This window comes from Hippocampus zosterae, chromosome 4 (assembly GCF_025434085.1).
Source record: "Hippocampus zosterae strain Florida chromosome 4, ASM2543408v3, whole genome shotgun sequence".
Lineage (NCBI taxonomy): Eukaryota > Metazoa > Chordata > Actinopteri > Syngnathiformes > Syngnathidae > Hippocampus > Hippocampus zosterae.
Window position 1 is genome coordinate 334,655 of NC_067454.1, and position 17,658 is coordinate 352,312.

The following is a 17,658-nucleotide window of genomic DNA, read 5'->3' on the forward strand; positions in this document are numbered from 1 at the left end:
AATTCGGGTAATTCCGCCGACGAAGAAGAAAAAACCCGGAAGTGTGTTTGTAAACATGGCGGCGTCCGTGTCAGTCTCAGGTGTCGTCCAACTTCTGTCTTAACCTTCTCGCCACGCGCTGCGCCTTGACACCCCCGCCGCCCCACTAAGAGAATCGACTCGGGTTTCGTCTTTCGGGGCCTCATGCGAGGATGCGGAGCGGCGGCGGGACGGCTGGGGCCACGCTGGCTGTCCTCCGCCTCCTCCGGCCCGACGGCGGCGGTCGGGCGTCCGCGGGACGAAAAACCGCGACCCCGTGGCCGCCGCCGCGGGGCCCGCGCAGGAGCCTGTGCTCGTCCGGGCCCCCCTGGAGGCTCCTGTTCTTCGGCTCGGATCACTTTGCCGTGGAGTCTCTCAAGGTCCTCGCTGCAGACAGGTCAGGGAAACGCCACATGCGCTATATTCAGTGTTCCCTCAATTGTCACGGTTCGCGGGGACCGAGACCCTGTCGCGATAAGTGAAAAACCGCGATGGAGCCTTGGCTCACCCCCACGGGGAATTGTTGTGTCCGTCTATGTGGGTAGAGTGCCAGCATGTCTAAAATATGTTAACAATATTTATACTTTAAATATTTGAGACAGAGACTACAGCGGCGTTTCACATATTGACTTCAATCGTTCATGATTAAAACCTTATACAGCAATTGACATTCATCAGCATCGCCCTCTGAGAGAGACGAGACTCGCGTTGCTCTTTTTCTACGCTCTGACGGCGTAGCCGCCGTTAGCCTCTAGCTAGCTGCCGGCCAGCTATCCCCACGCCGCCGATGAAGAGAGACGTGTTGGGGTTTTTTTTTCAGAGTCCGCCACCTGACGAGACGCGAGGGAAGGTGGCAAGATGGGCAGCCAATCGGCTCATGGGATAAATCCACTTGCGCCGTCATTGGTCAAAGTTGCACCAGGAACCAATCGTGAATGAAATGACCAATCATAAATCCCGAAATGAAGCGCGATGCAGCGAGCGATAGCCGTATAGACGCTTCAATAAGATGAACGGCAATGGCTTCTCGGGAGCGGCCGCGTTCTCACGCTCGCGGGCTTCTGTGTCAGGAAGCGCGCGGGCGGCGCCGTGTCGTCGCTGGAGGTGGCGACGCTGAGCGCCGACGTTCCGGTGGCGGACTTTGCCCGGCGCGAGCGTCTGCCGCTGCACCGGTGGCCGCCGCGAGACGTGGAGGGACGCTTTGACGTGGGCGTGGTCGTGTCCTTCGGTTGTTTGCTGCGCCAAAGACTCATCGCCAAGTTTCCCTGGTGAGCAAGGTCGGGATTTGACTTTATTTTGTGCTGATGACGGCTGGTCGGAGCGCTCTGCCGCCATCTTGTGGGAGCCGTAAGCAAGGACGGGCCCTTTTTCTGAATTCTGTCTGTTCTCCGCACTGAACGAATGTACGGAGTCGCGACGCGGTGACGGTGTGTGACTCTCTGTGTTGCTCTGCATGTCAAGCGGGATCCTGAACGTGCACCCCAGCCTTCTCCCTCGCTGGCGCGGTCCGGCGCCCATCTTCCACACCGTCCTCAACGGAGACGCCGTGACGGGCGTGAGCGTCATGCAGATACGAGCTGACGGGTAAGCGGGAGGCGGGGCCGACTCGGGACGGGGGCGGAGCCCTCCGTTTCCCGGCGGGTGCCTTGAGGGTCGCTGGGCCTCGCTCGCAGGTTCGACGCGGGTCCCATCCTGAGCCAGGCCGTCCACGCGGTGCCCGAGAGCAGCACGACAGATGAGCTGGCTGACGTCCTCGCCGCCGAAGGGGCTCGGCTGGTCGGTCGCACCTCCAAAGCACTCTCTCGTTTTCATTTCCCCCCCCTCCCCACCCCCCGGCTCAAATTGCGGGGTCGCAATCGCGCCAAGTGATTCCGTCCACCCCTTTTTCCTGCAAAAGCAGCTCCTGGACACTCTACGGAAGTTGCCCCGCAAGATGGCCGAAAAGCGGGAGCAGAGCCCGTCCGGCGTCACTTTCGGTATGCGCCGCTCCCCGTCGGCTCGCCCGACGAAGGACTGACGTTTGCCGTGCTCCCGACAGCCCCGAAGATCAGCGCCGCCATGAGTTGGATCGTGTGGGAGGAGCACACGTGCCAACACATCGACCGCCTCCACCGAGCCATCGGATCGCGGGTGAGCCGCCGCAGCCGCTACCGCCCTCTTGTGGCCGCCGCCGGGTCTGCTCGCCATTAAGATGTCCTTTATTTGTCCCACACTGGGGACATTTACAGCCAACAGCAGCTAAAATGTGGATAGAAAGAAGAAAAAACTAACAAACACCAATTAAGTGCAATATAAATATAAAATTGATCAATCGCAGTGCTATTATTTATTTCTTTTTTATTATTTATTATTTGCTTGACGACCCGTCGTAGCTCACGGATTCCCCAAAAATCTTTCAAATAGATTTTTTTTTGCATATTAAAAAAAAAATCACTTTTTTTTTATTTTATTTTTTTAATTGTCTTCCGTCTTTTGTCCCTGTGCAGTTTCCTCTGAGGACCACGTGGATGGGCGGCACCATCAAGCTGGTGGACTTTGCCGGGAGGTGTCGCATCGCCTTGGCAGGCCAGTCTCGCCGCCGTCTTTTGCGCCCGCTGCTCCAGCCTCGGCCCTCGGCGGGACATTCGAGTTGTGCTTTTCGTTGGCTTTTTCCAGACGCGGGCGCGGAGCCGACGCCCGGATCGGTCAGCTTTCACAAGGAGTCCGACACGCTGGCCGTCCGCTGCAAGGTTGGCACCTTTTTTGCTCGACGCTTTTATTTATTGCCGCCCTCTTGGCAAATGTCAGAAATCGCCGTGGTCCAAAGTCTTCCGCGACTTCATCTCGGTTGGCCAACGGGACGATATTGATCCATTCCCATTCGACAAGATGGCCGCCGCCTCCGCGGGGGGCCAGAAACGGGCAGAATTTGGTCTCTCGAGACACTCGGGCCGCGTCCGGCCGCCTTGTAAAATGTCCACGTTGGAAGCGGGATTTTAGCCGCCGACCGCAATTTCTTTGCTCCCGCGTGACGAGCGGCGCGTTTGTTTTCCAGGACGGCTGGGTGGGCTTCAAGGCGGTGATCCTGAAGAAGCGCCTGACGGCGGCCGACTTTTACAACGGTTACTTGCACCGGGTACTGAGGCCGCGCGGCGCCACCGCCGCCGCCGCGTTCGTCAGTCCGCCGGGGGGCGGGAAGGCGTCGGCTGGCGAGCCGCCGAAAAGACGACGGCCGAGCAACGTCGGCGACGCAGGTGACTGAAAGAGGTGCGAGAAAGCGAGCTGGCCGATGCGTCTTTGGCAACGCGCCAATCGGAGCGCGTGAGGAATGGAGGAGCGGGCGAGGCCTGACGTTCTCCGCCCGTTTGGACGAGCGCGCCGCCCGGCGGAGTCGAACCGAGCCCGGGTTCACCGGAGCCGAAGCTCACCCTTTTCCGGGCGTCGTTTCGCGCAAGACGACATTTTGGAAGGCTTCTCACAGTGAATGTTTTGATTTTGATTTTTTTTTATTTGTGGTCGTGTCAATATGCGTTACACCCGATAAACACAAATGAAAGTTAATTTGATTAGTGGATTAAAAATAACACAAGTTCTCAGTCTTCTGATCAATTCACGCAAGAAACCATTTGAGGCGAGGGCGCCGAGTCGACACGGTTTTGGAGTCGGGGTCCCTGAACGCGGCATGACTCCGGACCGTTTCATTCCCGCCAAGCGGTCGTTCGCTCGTGACACGCTTGCCTTAGTTACCATGGTGATCGCCATCAATCAGAAGAGCAAACGAGTTCCGGTTTGATGGATGGCGAAAGCAAAAAAAAAAAAAAAAATCCCTCACTGTCATCTTGTAAAATGTCAGCACGTTTCATGAGTGCCGTTCACTGCCACCAGGGGGCCACCGAACACTTTTTTTCCCCCACTCTCATCTTTCATCATCACCGTCTTGTAAAAAGTCAACTCGAGTATAAATTGTTAGCTAGGATGAAAACCGTCTCGAGGCGGCTTGATATTTTTCAAAATCGTCAAAAACTACAAACAAATGTTCCACGTTCATGTTTCGGACCCAATCCCATTTCCGCCATCTTGTTCAACAGTTTGAAGGCGCGACGTTCAATGACGTTCGTTACAAAGGGCTTCCTACTCCAGTATTTCCCTTCTTTCCAAAAAACTTAACCTGTGATCCTCCTCTTTCACCTTCAGAAACGCTTCCGGGTCGAGTAAGTGGTTACAACGGTGAGTGAACAACAAGATCGAACGCGTGTCCGAGTTGAACGTTTGAGGGAGTTACAGAATGAAATCGACCTGATTTAAAGAGGGGCCGTAAATCAGCCGACGTATCAAATGGACTGCTGTGAAACAAAACTTGAGTTAGCTAAAACGGGGAGGGGGGGCAAGGTCAAACAACAACGATGATGTTTTCATTTCACCAAAAAATGAATCATCATCTTAGTTTAGAAAGTGGTTGTAAACAAATGTTTTAGTGATGAGTGAGTGTTGTCATGGAAACGTGGAAGCAGTTAGACCGGATGAGCCCCGGGCGGGCACTTCCTGTTCCCCTTTCGCTACGGTTAGCTGGTTAGCCCACTTCCGGTTGAGGGAAGTCCGTCTTGGTGCTTTCAGACGCTGGCGTCGGCAAAATCTCGACGCGCGAATCCTTTCTGAAAGACAACAAGACCAAACCGAGTTTTAAACAGCGGAATGAGTGCAATAAAAAAAGCCCCCCACCCCAATTGTTCAAGAGTTTTATTTTGAAAAGAGCCTGGTTTCGGTTTTCCAACAGCCTTCTGGAACAGATTATGCTCAAAAACCGAAGTATGACTGTACTTTCTAGATGAAAACAAACCATTCCCAAGTCCACTAAAATGAAGCATTTCCCCCCCAAATTAAACAGACCCCCCCCCCCTCCCAAACGAGATGAGCTCATTTGAATCAACTCGAATGAAAGATCCCAAACTTTAGAAGCCCGATAAACACACGGGAGACTTTGGACACGAGCACGCATTTCGACGAACTCACACAACGACCCCCCTCCCGCCCCTACACACACCCCCGCCCCCGAAAGGAGGCGTTGCACTGGCGTCCCAATAAAAGTTGAGCTACGACGGCCCGCTTGAATGCGGCCATTCACCGCGCAATCCTAAAAAAGGGCAGAGGGGCGTGGGGGGGGGGGACAAAGCGGCCCAGCAGCGGCGGGATCGAGCGCAGGCGCGAGCTTTCGGCTTTATTTTCTTCGCGCGCTTGTTCGGAAGACAAAAGACGAGCGCCGAGAGCGCAAAGCGGATCGACCTGCCGACCACTGAGACAACGCGCACGAAGGGAGGCGGGGGTGGGGGGCCCTCAGGGCAACCGCGGCGCGCGTGCGTGCGTGCTGTTGCCGCCAGGGGCCGTCGCCGTGGCAACCAGATGTCCACAGCGCTCTTGTTCTCTCACTCACAAAGCTTCATTCTGGAGAATTCCTCCTAAATCACGGCAACGACTTTCGCAGACAAGACCAGAGCCTTTGACGGCGCCCACTCCCCCCCCCCCACCTCCTCACGTGCTGCGTATCCCCCCTCCCCTGTTCGACGCTGACTTTTTGCGCTTCAAACGCTCGTTCGAAACTTTCAACCCTGGCTTGTAAACCCGCACCAAGACTCCCAAGCTGCATTTCGAACCCGAGCCGTGTTTTGCAAGTCCACTTTGGAATCGTTACCTACGATGAAAGAATAAAAACTTGTAACCCTCCAGACCCTGACGGTGTTGTGCCGGTGGGGGCGCGGGGGGTCTCACCAGTTTGTAGTCTTTGTGCAGTTTGCTGTACTGGAACATGTTGCAGAGGACGGTGGCCGCGGCTCTGGCGGCTTGCAGACCTGCGGAGCTGCGGCGCAGGGCGACAAAGCGTGAGAAGATGACATTCCAAAGGCGCGCCGGCGAGAAGCCCGGCACCAAACGCTCATTCGACACAAACTCGCTCCGAGTCATTAAGGTGCCCCCGCAACGTGGCCCCCACCTTGCTCTTTTTCCATACTGTACGGGGGCCAAGTCGGAATTTCAAGGGTGTCCAAGGGCCGTCGCCTCGCAAGTGAAAAGAAACGCTGTCTTGCAAAAGTGCCAAGGGACAAGCGGGGGGGGGGGGGGGGGGGGGTCACAAACCCCACCAAATGTCCACGAAGACAAGACTCGCCGCCAAAGGTTTCAGAAACGAGGCTTCAGAACTGCGCCAAATGACATTGCCGTTGGCGGAAGCCGTTCGAGCGCCGACGTGGCTCTTTGTACGTTTCGGGGGAGGTGTGTGAGAAAAGGTGGCAACGGCTGGCCGCCCCCGCCTACCTGTTGTCGTGCGACGTCTTGATGGCCACCAGCTTGGGCAGGCCGTTGAAGTAGGAGATGTCGCGGGCCGCCAGGGAGCTGCGCGTCACCAGGTGGTTGAGGGCGCTGCAGATGTTGACCACCACCTCGCCGGACGGCGTCTTCTGAAGGCCGTCGGCGGGCAGCTTGCGCACCAGCACGTTCACCGCGCTCTTGGCTGCAACGGCACAAACACCGCGGGGGCCCCGTCACCGTTCGCTCGTCGCGCCTCACATGCCAGAACGCCGACGCCGTGGAGGGGGGGGGGGGGGGGGAAAGCGTCGTCGGAGGACGAGCCGCGGGACCTCGTTTGGGCCGCCCTTAACTTTCCAGGGGGGCGCAAATGAGGCGGCGAGTGGCCTCAAACGGTCCACGACGGCCGGGGCTCCGCCCACTTCCGAGTTGAATCCGTCAAAGTGGTGCGAGGCGTGCCAGAAGTCACGTGTTTTTCATTTCAGTTTTGGTTTTTTGAAGCAAAACTTCAAATATTTGCCCATCTGAAAATGTTATCCAAGTTTGTTGCCTTGAAATTTTGTTAAATGCCGCGGTTGTTTGCCAAAGTGGCGTTCGGGGCTACATTTCCGGGGGTTGCGCCTCAAACGGAGGACTCGCAGAGAGGCGACTGACCGACAAGGTCCTTGTTGTGCGCGTGCCTGGCCAGGTTTCTCAGCAGGGCGGTGAGCGCTCGCAGCTCGGCCTCGTCGGCGCCGTCCAGCAGGTCCAGCAGGGTGGGCAGCATCCTCTCCTGCTCCAGGACCACCGCGCTGAGCACCGCCGACCACTGAGGGCGAGCGACGGGACGCTCGGTCAAAGCCGGGCCGGCGGCCGTCGGGACGCTTGGAGCCTACCGCGGCGTCTCCGGCGGTGAGGTTCTGCAGAGCCCCGACGGCCGCCTCCCTGGCGGCGCGCCCGCTCTCGGCGCTCCGGAGGACCCGATTGTACAGCGCCACCACCCGCGGGTGCCACAGCCAATCGGCGCCGCGCGGTTCTCGCGACGCCTCCGACATGATGGCCAGGCTCTGCCGCCGCTGATGCTGCGAAGCGCAAAAAGACGCCTCGCGCGTCAGCGGTTCGCCCCGGGGGGCTTTCTCCGCCCGCTCGGGCGGATCATTCGCGGTTGAAGTGAAGGGAAAGGCCGTTCCCTCGGGCGGCCTCACCTCGGCGTTCTTCTTGCCGTACGCGGTGAAGCAGCCGATGGCCTCGGCGTCCGCGGGGGCGGAGCTTCTGCCGGGACCCTCCAGCCGGAGTCGCACCGAGCGGGGCAGCTCCGAGTACAGCTGGTAGGACAGATTCCTCAGCACGCACAGCGAGTTCTCCAGACCCTGCAGGGCAGCGACCGCGCCAAGATGAAGAAGAGGAATCTGAGCATCAGAATGTGGCCTTACCTTGTCATCGGTGCCCACTTCCTGCTGGACGTAAGACACCAGCGAGTCCACCAGACCCGACGTGTCCCTCATCTTCTCTCGCGCCCTGCGGCTGCTCGAGCTCAGGTTTCTACGGGACAAAGAGTTGGCCGGAGCTTGCGCGACGGACACGCGGGAGCGGGCTGCGCACCTGAGGCATCCGCTGGCGTTGTTGAAGACTTCCCTCTCGGAGGGGCCGAGCGGGAGGCCGGCGCAGAGGGGGACGAGGACTCGGGCGCTGAGCTCCGACAAGGCCTCCCCGCACAGCTTCTCCTTCAGGTTGTCTCTGGACGACAGATTCCACAGCACGCCTGCCGGCGGGAGGGCGGCGCGCGCGCAGGCTTCAGCACCGCACCGACTCTCTAACCATTTTCACCCACCTGTGATGTTCTTGCGGAGCTCCTCGTCCGCTTCTCCCAAGACGGCGACGAGGCGCGCCACCCCGCCGGCGTCCACCAGCGCCGCCTTGTTGTCGGCGTTGTCGTAGATGAGGTTGCGCGCGGCGCCCGTGGCCAAGCGCCGCACCTCCGCGTCGTCGCTGGAGAAAAGCCCAACCAGAGCCGGGATGCCCCGCAGGAGGCGCGCCTGGCGGGACGTCGCGAGCGGCGTTGGCGACACGGCGGCAAAAAAAAAAAAAAAAAAACACGACGGCGAGTTGGGGGCGGGGGGGCTACCTCCTTTTTGCTCTCGTCGCTGTGGTACGAGCGGTGCTGAAGGTAGGCGGCTCCCAGAATCTGCAGCGCGGCGTCGGGCTCCGACAAATACCGGACGGCGGTGCGCATGTCCAGACCTCGCATCCTACGCACGAGGGCGACACGCCGACGCGCTCGATGAAAAAGAAGAAGGTCCGGTCCGAGGGCGGGAAATGCGGGAAAGCGAGCCGCTCACCCTCCCGGCAGATCGTCGCTGCCATCGGACGCCCCGTCGGCGATGTCCAATCCTTTGCCGGCGCTCCTGACGCTGCGCAGGGACGCCGCCCTCTGCAGGGAGGCCACGTGCAGCGCGGCATTTTGGTAGCCCGGAGCCCGGCCGGGGCGGTGGACGTGCCACTGCGGGGCGCGCTGACCCGCCCAGCCGTCGTGGCCGTAGGCGACGCCGTGCTGCTGCTGCCGGTTGGCGATGCGGCTGATGGTGCGGTGCGAGGGGCCCCGGTAGGTCGAGTGCGGCGCCATCTCCTCGTCGGGCCAGTAGCCGGCCGGCGGGCCCCGGGGGGCCAGGGTGCCGCTGAGGGTGCGCCTCAGGCCGGCGGGCGGCGGAATCAGGTACTCCAAGGGCGGCGGCGGCAGCGCCCAGCGATCGCTCATCTCGCCCTGGCACAACGACTTGGCGCGGCGGCCGGCGTGCGTTTGGAAGCTGCTCCGCGCCACGCTGACTCGCAGCTTGGACGAGGTCTCCGTCGCCGAGCGGGACGAGAAGTTGCGGGACGGCATCGTGGCCACCTGCGGGTGGGGGGGGGGGGGCGCCGACGCTTGCGTTATTCCGATCGATTTTCACCACGCGCGCTCTAGTGGGTCAGAGCCCGCTTTGGCAATCTGACGGATGACCCCCCCCCCCCCCCCCCCCCCCCGTCACGACAGGAACGCCGACAACATAGCGGCCACATTTTCGGGGGGCGGGGGGGTGTTGACCGCCGGCAAATTTAGGCCCAGAGCAAAGCGCTCGACCCCCACTTTGACTAGCAAGGCGCTTTCCCACCTCCGGCGTGTTCCTTCTTGCCAGGAAGCGGCATCCACAAGCAGGAAGCTGACTTTTGGCCTTTGCATTGTCGCTGCGGCCAATCAAAAGCAACGCATCGACATCCTGCTTGCATCCGCCCCCCTCTCTTTCCCCCCTCCCCCGATGTCATTGTTCTCGCTTTAATCGCACTTCCACGTTGCGAAGCTGCGGCAAAAACAAGTCCTTGGAGCTTTTTGATGGCTTTTGCCGCTCTCTGCTTTCCCGTTGGACACGCAGGGCGCGCTCGCTCGGCTTCTGAGCTGCTCCCTCAACTATTTGGCCTCTGATTGTTTTTGTGATGTCACGATGACATCACGCCGTTCAAATCTTAGGACGCCGTTGCGCACGCCAGTGAGTACTCACCGCTATGGGGCGACTCGGCGTGTGGATCATCGATCTGGAGCTGAAGCCTCTCGCCGTGGGGAGGGTGTACTCGCATGCTGCGCGTGCGCACACACAAACACACACACACACACACACACACATGCGTTCCTTGAATCAGCACATTTCAGCCTAATGTGCAACTTTTTGAAGGAAGCGGCCATCAAATTCAAGACGCTTCCTCCAGCGTCTTTTGCGTTTGTGGTTATACTCAAGATCAGGGGTGGGCAATTATTTTTTTGCATAGGGCCACATGAGAACCAGAAAATATGATGGAGGGCCGGATCAAACTCAATTGGGATTTCTTTCTTTAAAGAGCAGTATTTGGCCTTTTTTGCCACGTTTTTCAGACTTTAAGAGTACATTATTCCGTCGTATGGAACGGGATCCGCTTGACTCGGCGCTACCGCGGGCTTCCGTATCGTCTCCCCCCCCTTCCTCCCTATGCTCTGCGACTTCAAGTAACTGCGCCACCTGGCGTTGAAATGCCTGTCATTACAATTCCAAATGAAATGAATGCGGTCGCTGACGTCGAACCTTAATTGTGTACCAACCTTCGGCGGGCCGCATTAAAAAGACCAACGGGCCGGATTTGGCCCGCGGGCCGTAGTTTGCCCACCTCTGCGCACGATAGACACGGCTCCCAAATTTCACGTGGCTTCGTGTAGCCGGCCGGGTTTGGGGCTGAAATCCAGACACATTTCTGAGTTGTGAAAGAACTTGGAAAGGGGGGGGGGGGGAGTGCCTCCAATCGGAGAAAAGCGGCAGATTTTCAGCGTCTTTTCAAGTCTGACTTTTGGGATAAGATTTTTTTTTTCTCTTCAACACACACACACACACACTCACCCCCCCCCCCCAAAAAAAGACCACCGTCTGAACAAAAGAACCCTTAAACAGACTTCATTTGTCTTTGGAGACGTATTTTTGTTGCTCTACCCAATCTCATGTTGCTCAGCCAAATTGTCGGAATCTCCCAAATCATTTGTGAGCGCGGAAGGGCCAAAATGAGTCAAAAATGGCTGCTACCAAACAAAATGTCCAATTCTCACGTTTTTTGAGGGCTGCCTTTGTGTGTGTGTGTGTGTGTGTGTGGGCGCGCCCATGAGGGACGTGGTGCTGCTCACAATGCAGACCCTTGTCTGAGATCTTTTAAGTGATCTTGACAGAGAGGAAGGCCAGCAGCTCCGATGGTCCGTTCCAGCGGGGTGGAAGGAAGGGGTGGGGGCTATAAGGGGAGGGTCAGTCGGGGGGGGGGGCTTTTAGGGAGGGTCTCCGGGCCGCGTGCCAAGACGGAGCCTCGCCAGGTCACATGTCGACGCAGGAATGCTCTCGATACAAAGCAAAGCACCGACCGACTCCACAACAATAGGAGAGAACTGACAATCATTCCAACGCGCGTTCACTTCAAAGGCGGGGGGGGGGCTTGCTTGTGTAGCATCTGTGATGTCACGCCACACCCCGGCTTACGGTATTCTGCGGCCTTTAAACTAGGAAACGGGACTCCTACGTGAAGGGGAACCGTGGACCCCCCCGCCCCCCGCCCCCTGCCCTTTGGCCCACTGTGACCTCACAGTCTGGCTCATTTACACAAACACCTCAGGTTTCCTCACCGGTGACAGCAACAATGTTTGCCTTGTGTTCTTCCACAGAAGTAAAAAATATTGTTTTGGCCCCAAAGCATCACTGCCAACGTTTTTTTTGGGGGGGGGGTGGACTTTTTGAGCAAGCATATGAAGACTTAGGACATAGGAAGACTTTGAACGAGATGCCGCCGAGTGAGCGAGCCGAGTTTTGCCCGCTGGCCACCGTTGCACCACGAGGACAGAAGAGGAGCTCCGCCGTTGCCAAATGCGGCCGTCAACTGGCCCGCGAGGAGAGCCGGCCCGGCCCCCGACAGCAGATAAGGAGCGCCGGGAGCTTTGACGGGAGGTCGCCAAAGGTCAACGCAAAGCCAGACGCCGCTTCGGGGAAGAATGTCGGCAGCGCGGCCGAGCCCCGACCCCCGGGGAACCTCTGCCGGTTATTTCCCAGCAAAGGGAGGGAGGGCAAGGACCGCCGTGCCGCTCTCCCGGCCGGCGGCCATTTCACTCCTGCTCTCGCTGATTTACGACGCGGGAGGAGGCGCAGCAAACCGCTAACCATCATCTTTTCGCAAAGGCCGCCACGCTTCCGTCTCGGGCGTGATTGCGTGACGGCTCTTGAAAATTGAAGCAAAACCTCACAGCTCTTTGTGGCGTCCCCCCCCCCCCTTGCACAAAGGTTACCGCAAAGCAAAAAACGCCAGCGTGAGGAAGCGACCGACTGTAAAGGGCAACTGGCGGGAGGCCGAGAGGTGGCCAAAGTCAATGGCGATTGGCTCCCGTTGATCGCAGGGGGAAGACGCGAGGGAGTCGGCGTCGTCGTGCACGCCATCCGCTTCCTATCCGGCGGTATGCGTCCACGTCAACATGGGCCGACTAATGAGCTGCAAATCAGCACGCCCGGCAAAAGCGTCGCGTGACAATGAGCAGACGCGCTCTCGGGCGCTTTGGTGTGTTTTTTTTTTGGGGGGGGGGCTCAGCTCTCTTATCGCACGCAAAAAAAAAAAAACGTCTGCGTCCGCTCCTTTTTCCCACCGCTGGAAACTATCACAACGCTCCTGAGCTCCTGTCAAGGAAACCCCCCCAGAACCCCATCGCCCCGCCAAACTAAACGAAACAAAAAAACCATACCTCCCTCCAAAAGTGAAGCTCAAAAAATGGCCGCCACAGTGAATGAGTGACATGACGTCGGACAAACTTGTTTCCAGTCAACAAATGTTTTCAGCTCGCGGCCTGCTGCCCCCCCCCCCCCCCCGTTTGTTTCTTATCAGCGTGCTCGCGTTGTTGATATCGAGCCAGTCCTTGGACATGAGCATCATATCTACCCCCCCCCCCACCCCAAATAAATAAATAATCAAGAGAATAGCCAACACGGGAGCAGCGTACAAGCCAAAGTGGCAACGTCATGGCCAGCGGCAGCCGTTCGTCTTGCAAAATGATCCGGACTCCGGCCAAGCCGATCGCCTTACAACACCCAATGATTAATTCAGCAGCTTTGCGTTCATCGCATTTGCAACGGAACGACAAATGTTCTTCGGCGCAATCAAACGCCGCGGCTTTTGTGAACGGGAGCTCGACGACGCGCGGGGCTTCGCTTCTCGCTTTGCGCTCGACTCGATGTCTTGATCGGTGGTCGTGTGAAATGTCATCCCGAGCCAACGACGGCTCGTCCTATTTGGGTGAATTGAATGAAGCGCGTCGTGGCGTCGATTTCAGAGGTGTCAAGTGGCTCGTTGGAATCCACAAGGAACCGAAGCCAAAAAGAAGGCCAGCACGTCTCAGCAGTTTCCAATTGGTTTCCGGTCATTGCTCACTTTTCTACTAGCCCTTCATATAATAAGTCGCGAATTTAAAGCAAGCGAGGAGACGTGTTGAATTGTCGCATCGATCGAGCTAACGGGGCTTCGGCGAACGCCGCTTGAACGACCTTTGAGTTTTTTAAGGGGCCCGCGTTAAACGTTTTGGGGGAAAGGGAATTTAAGAGTAAGCGACAATGACAAAGCCAAGTTGTTCTTGTTGTTGTTGTTTTTTTACTCGTTCAAACTGGTTCAAACCAACATGAAAGTAGGAAAGCGTTTTTAAGCAACCGAAAAAGCGCCCCGGATTTGTGAAGTTGGCACCACAAAAGCTTCCGAAAAGTAACTTGGCAGTGAAGCCGGACCGACTCGTCGCGCACGGCAACGCCACCGGAAAGAAAGAGCGGCAGTCGAGAAGGTTTCCTCGGGTTGGGGCGCTCACCTGCCGCCGCTCCGAACGGCGCGTCGTCGTCGTCGGCGGCGTCGGCCAGCCTCCCCAGCGACGGCGACCTCTTCTCGGCCAGGCGCAGGCGAACCTGCTCCTGGACCCTTCGCGCCTTGGCCCCGGCGTCCGAACAGCGGCCGTCCGAGGGAACCACGTAGGCGGTGCGGGACGAGTTGGGCTGCAGGGCGGACAGGAAGCAGCCGTCGGCCACCGCCGCGCTCATCTTGCGACGGCGAGCGGGCAAAGCGCGCGCGACAATCCGGGGCGAGTCGCACCGCGGCAGCCTCACAAGACGGCGGCGGCCACTCGCAATCTGACTGACCGAGGGGGAGGCGCCCCGACGCCGTCCGCGGGCGCGGAGGAAGAGCCCGGAGGGGCGGGGCGAGGCGGAGCTGGGCGGGGGTTCGGGCCCGGGCCAGGAGCCGATGAAGCCCGGTCGCTCCGCCGGTGTCCACCTGCCGACTGACTGTGTCGTGTTGTGCGCGCTTGTTTGGTGTATTCCCGACCGACCGTGTACTGCATCGGACGCTACTTTTGCTGAGTGTGCTGTGGTGGTGTACGTCACTTTGGAGAACTTGAATGTACTGTACTCCTTCTTCAGCCTCCCATCCCGCATTCGCGCCCGTTTGAACTCACCGTCAAGAGGTCGCGACCCCTTGAATGTGTCTCGGTGGAAATGTCACACGCGCGCCCTCAGACACGCGTCGGCAATGTGGTCCCCAGAACGGGGTGAAAGGGTCAGCGTTATTTGGGTCGAGCACAAGGGCGCCACCGGTGAGCGCTTGCGTGCAAAAGTGCAGAACCGTGTGGCCGAATAGCCACCAAGTGCTGACGCGGACCAAACGAGTGACATCCACTCACTCACGTGTGATCTCAGGGATGTGGAATAAATGTTCACGTGGCTCCGCCTCCACGTCCTCTTTCCCAAATCCTCTGCGAGGAGGAGCGCCCGGAGATGATGGGGGGGGGGGGGCGGGCTAGGGGGGAGACATTCCGGAGCATTCCGCAGATTTGGGAGGAGGCCGAAAGCGAGAAGAAGCGGATCTCACTTTCTGGAAAACTTTCAATCGATGCGACACCCAAAAAAAAGAGCAACGCCGGCGCTTTGAGATACGAGCGAGATGTGCGCCCTTTGATTTGTGGCTGCGACTGGTGACGGCAAACTTTAAAATGCACGAGCCCACAAGTGAATCAAACAAGAATTTGGAGAGACGTTTCTTGATTGCACTCCTATTTCTATCAGTCAAGTAACGAATCCATCCATTCGATGCGCTCTTATTTGCTGATATTCTGATTGATATGGCTGTTATTTGCGATTTGATTCTCCGCAGTGTGTCGTAAGGGTGACCCCAATGAGCTGACCAATGAGCATTTGTTCTATCGTGACGCCCCCCGGCGGTACTTTTGTGAACTGAAGATGTCATCGGCGCTCCAAGTCATCAGTTGTGTTGGCCAAAACGGGCCCGATGGGGGCTCTTGAGCACGGCCTCTGCAATCTGCCACCCCCCCCCCCCACCCCGCAATCACGAACGAAATCCTGATCTCCAATAGTTTTGGACACGATAAAAGAGCGCGCGGTCAAGCTAGGCAGTGGCTGATTTCGACCTTTTCTGCCGTAAGAGTCTCTTGGCGTGGGGGTTGACATTTGTCCCGATTGTTCCTGCGCTCGTTCCAAGAAAACGACTCGGTCGTCACAACAACGGATCGCAGTCTAAAACCATGGCCACTTTCTCAGAGCAGCCACCGGTGACACGCTTTAATTTTGCGCCGGAGTTGTGGAGAAGCGGGTCCTTTCACACCGGGGGCCGCCGCCGGATCTACAATATGACGCTCATAAATCCAAAGAGGAAAAACGGCGGCGCAAATTATAACCGTGCAACAACAAAGTATTTTTTTTTTAAATGGCAGAAAAAAACCCCCAAAACATTCAACTGTTTGTCGGCCATCTCGCTTCAATGCGCGGCCTCGTTTTTCGATAAAAAAGGCAGACAAACACAAACTTTCTTTGTAAAATACATTTAATCCCTTTTATATTTGGGCAAACAAGTCACCGGGAGCGTGCGGACAGCGGGCGGGGCCCCGCGGGCCGCTCTCCCATCAGCCAATGGGAGAGCAGCAACTTGTTGCGCGCGCACTTGCGGCCCCGCCCGCCATCCCGCCCCTTCAGGACGTACCAGACAAACGATAAACGAGGCCTCGGCTAATTAGTATGCTTGAGCGTAAATACGAAGACGACAAGACATTTTGAGGACGAGGCATCCGATCGCAACTCGTTAAGACACATTAGCAACGGGGGCCATTCCAGCACAAAACACTTGCATACAATTTTCCTTCATCATCAAATGAGTTTGCAACGCGAGTCGAATGGACATTTCAAGATCAGGCAGGGGGGATCCAAATGGCGTTTTTAGTCGGCATGCTCAGGAATATATTGTAGCGCGGCAGTAAACATTTCAACTTACAATCGGATTTCTCGTCATCGAAACCTTTCATTGGTCCTTCATCGCCAATGAAAACATTTCGCCACTTTTGCTCAGCACCGTGATGTGGATGAAGCGAGCTAAAAAACAAACAAACAGGCTAAACTGTTAGCAAGTGAGCAAATATCTTACAGCGCTCGGCAAAAACCACCTTTTTGAAAATGGTAACATTTCTTTTTTTTTTTTTGCTTCAGTGCAACATACAGACGCAGGCGTGCACCTTTTAGTTTTTTTTCCCCATGCCAAACATATATTGCCCACTCCTTTGTGTGGTGGGAGGCATGCTGTTTTAAAAAATATGTCACCACTATTGTCGGTGAAGCTAGGCTAGGTGTGTTACCGTCATAGCAAAAATCTCTTTTTCTTTTCGCGCTCTGTAATTTGAGCTAAATATATAAACAGCAACAAAAAATGAGCTCCAAACATTCAGCTACACGTATTTGATGGTGCCGGTACAGCAATAGAAATACTGATTGACTTGAATCCAACCCATTTTTTTTTTCTTGAATCTTTTTGTGCATCCTTCAGAGATGGACACAACTTTTCTTTGACAACTCAAGAAGGTATTTGGACACCCGTGCCTGAGGCATCCACCGATCCACTTCATTTTTGAAGTTCAGTGCCCCCCTCCCCCTGGCTCTAATACCCTTCATGCACATCGGCATGCCAACGAGCGCCAGACAGCATCCAAATTTCAGCTTTCCCATAAAAGTGGGACAGGAATCGAGTCAATGTTGATGGAGAGAGCGCCGGTGTCCGGCACTGCGGGATTACATCCCTGCACTCAAAAAAAGCACTCTTAATACACACACACATATACAGTATATAGATATATATATATATATATCTATACTGTATATACACAATCTCTCACACACACACACTTTATACACTAGTGAGAGAGAAGGAAAAAAAACTTGAACATGTTGTGAACCAATGTGCCCTCCTCAACTGTGGCAAAAATAGATGCGTCAATCATCATACATCAAGATTTTAGTTCAGATTATTTGTAAATGTAATACTGTTCAACATTGACACTCTAATCGCAACCCATAGAGGGGGAACCTCCCCACCCTCGGTCCATCTGTCCATTTTTCAAGGGCATCTGGCCCAGATGCTCTTTAAAATTCAGGTTTGTCATCCACCGCAGTAGATGGCAGCATTGCGTCGCTTCAAATTTTGAGATCAGCACAGTTTTTCAGTGGAAGATAAAGATTCGGTGAGCACTGTCGGATTGTCATCGTGATGACAAGGAAGAGAAACGACATCGCGGTGGAAGTGGGACAAGTGAAGGCCACTGTTCAGATTGAGTCAGTGGGCATGGCCCGAAGGGTGCGTTTCTTCTCTAAAGAAATGAAAATGTCAAATTTAGCTGTCATAAGCCCCCTCTCGGTCTTATTTCATAGTTGAAGTGGCCATCAAAGTCCTGCCCCCCCCCACTCACACAAAAAGTCTCCGTGCTGTGGTCCCACACTGGTGTTTTGGTGAAACTAACAACTGTTCTACGGCTGATGGCGAAAGAATGAAAAAAAAATATAT

The 17,658-nt window shown here is 56.5% G+C and overlaps 2 protein-coding genes and 1 long non-coding RNA gene across 3 annotated transcripts; 2 read left to right on the forward strand and 1 right to left on the reverse strand.

Annotated features, from left to right (window-relative positions):
- Positions 1-18: 18 nt before the first annotated feature.
- Positions 19-3,589, forward strand: mtfmt (mitochondrial methionyl-tRNA formyltransferase). The gene is given in 9 exon segments (XM_052062721.1): positions 19-415; positions 1,089-1,286; positions 1,480-1,602; positions 1,692-1,794; positions 1,916-1,994; positions 2,057-2,148; positions 2,505-2,747; positions 3,053-3,215; positions 3,218-3,589. Coding segments are annotated over 9 exon segments (1,263 nt in total). The 5' UTR covers positions 19-191; the 3' UTR covers positions 3,256-3,589.
- Positions 3,590-4,450: 861 nt separating this feature from the next.
- LOC127599027 (plakophilin-3-like) lies at positions 4,451-13,951 on the reverse strand. Its single transcript, XM_052062661.1, has 13 exons — positions 13,637-13,951; positions 9,801-9,877; positions 8,610-9,160; positions 8,396-8,519; positions 8,102-8,306; positions 7,873-8,032; positions 7,704-7,812; positions 7,476-7,640; positions 7,167-7,352; positions 6,946-7,099; positions 6,301-6,496; positions 5,761-5,848; positions 4,451-4,649 (listed from the first exon to the last, which is right to left on the reverse strand). The coding sequence occupies exons 1-13, from the start codon at positions 13,860-13,862 to the stop codon at positions 4,608-4,610; spliced, it is 2,283 nt and encodes a 760-aa protein (XP_051918621.1). The 5' UTR covers positions 13,863-13,951; the 3' UTR covers positions 4,451-4,607.
- Positions 13,952-17,222: 3,271 nt separating this feature from the next.
- On the forward strand, positions 17,223-17,543 carry LOC127599119 (uncharacterized). Its single transcript, XR_007962000.1, has 2 exons — positions 17,223-17,433; positions 17,471-17,543. It is a non-coding gene; the product is annotated as an uncharacterized LOC127599119 (long non-coding RNA).
- The last annotated feature ends 115 nt before the right edge of the window (positions 17,544-17,658 follow it).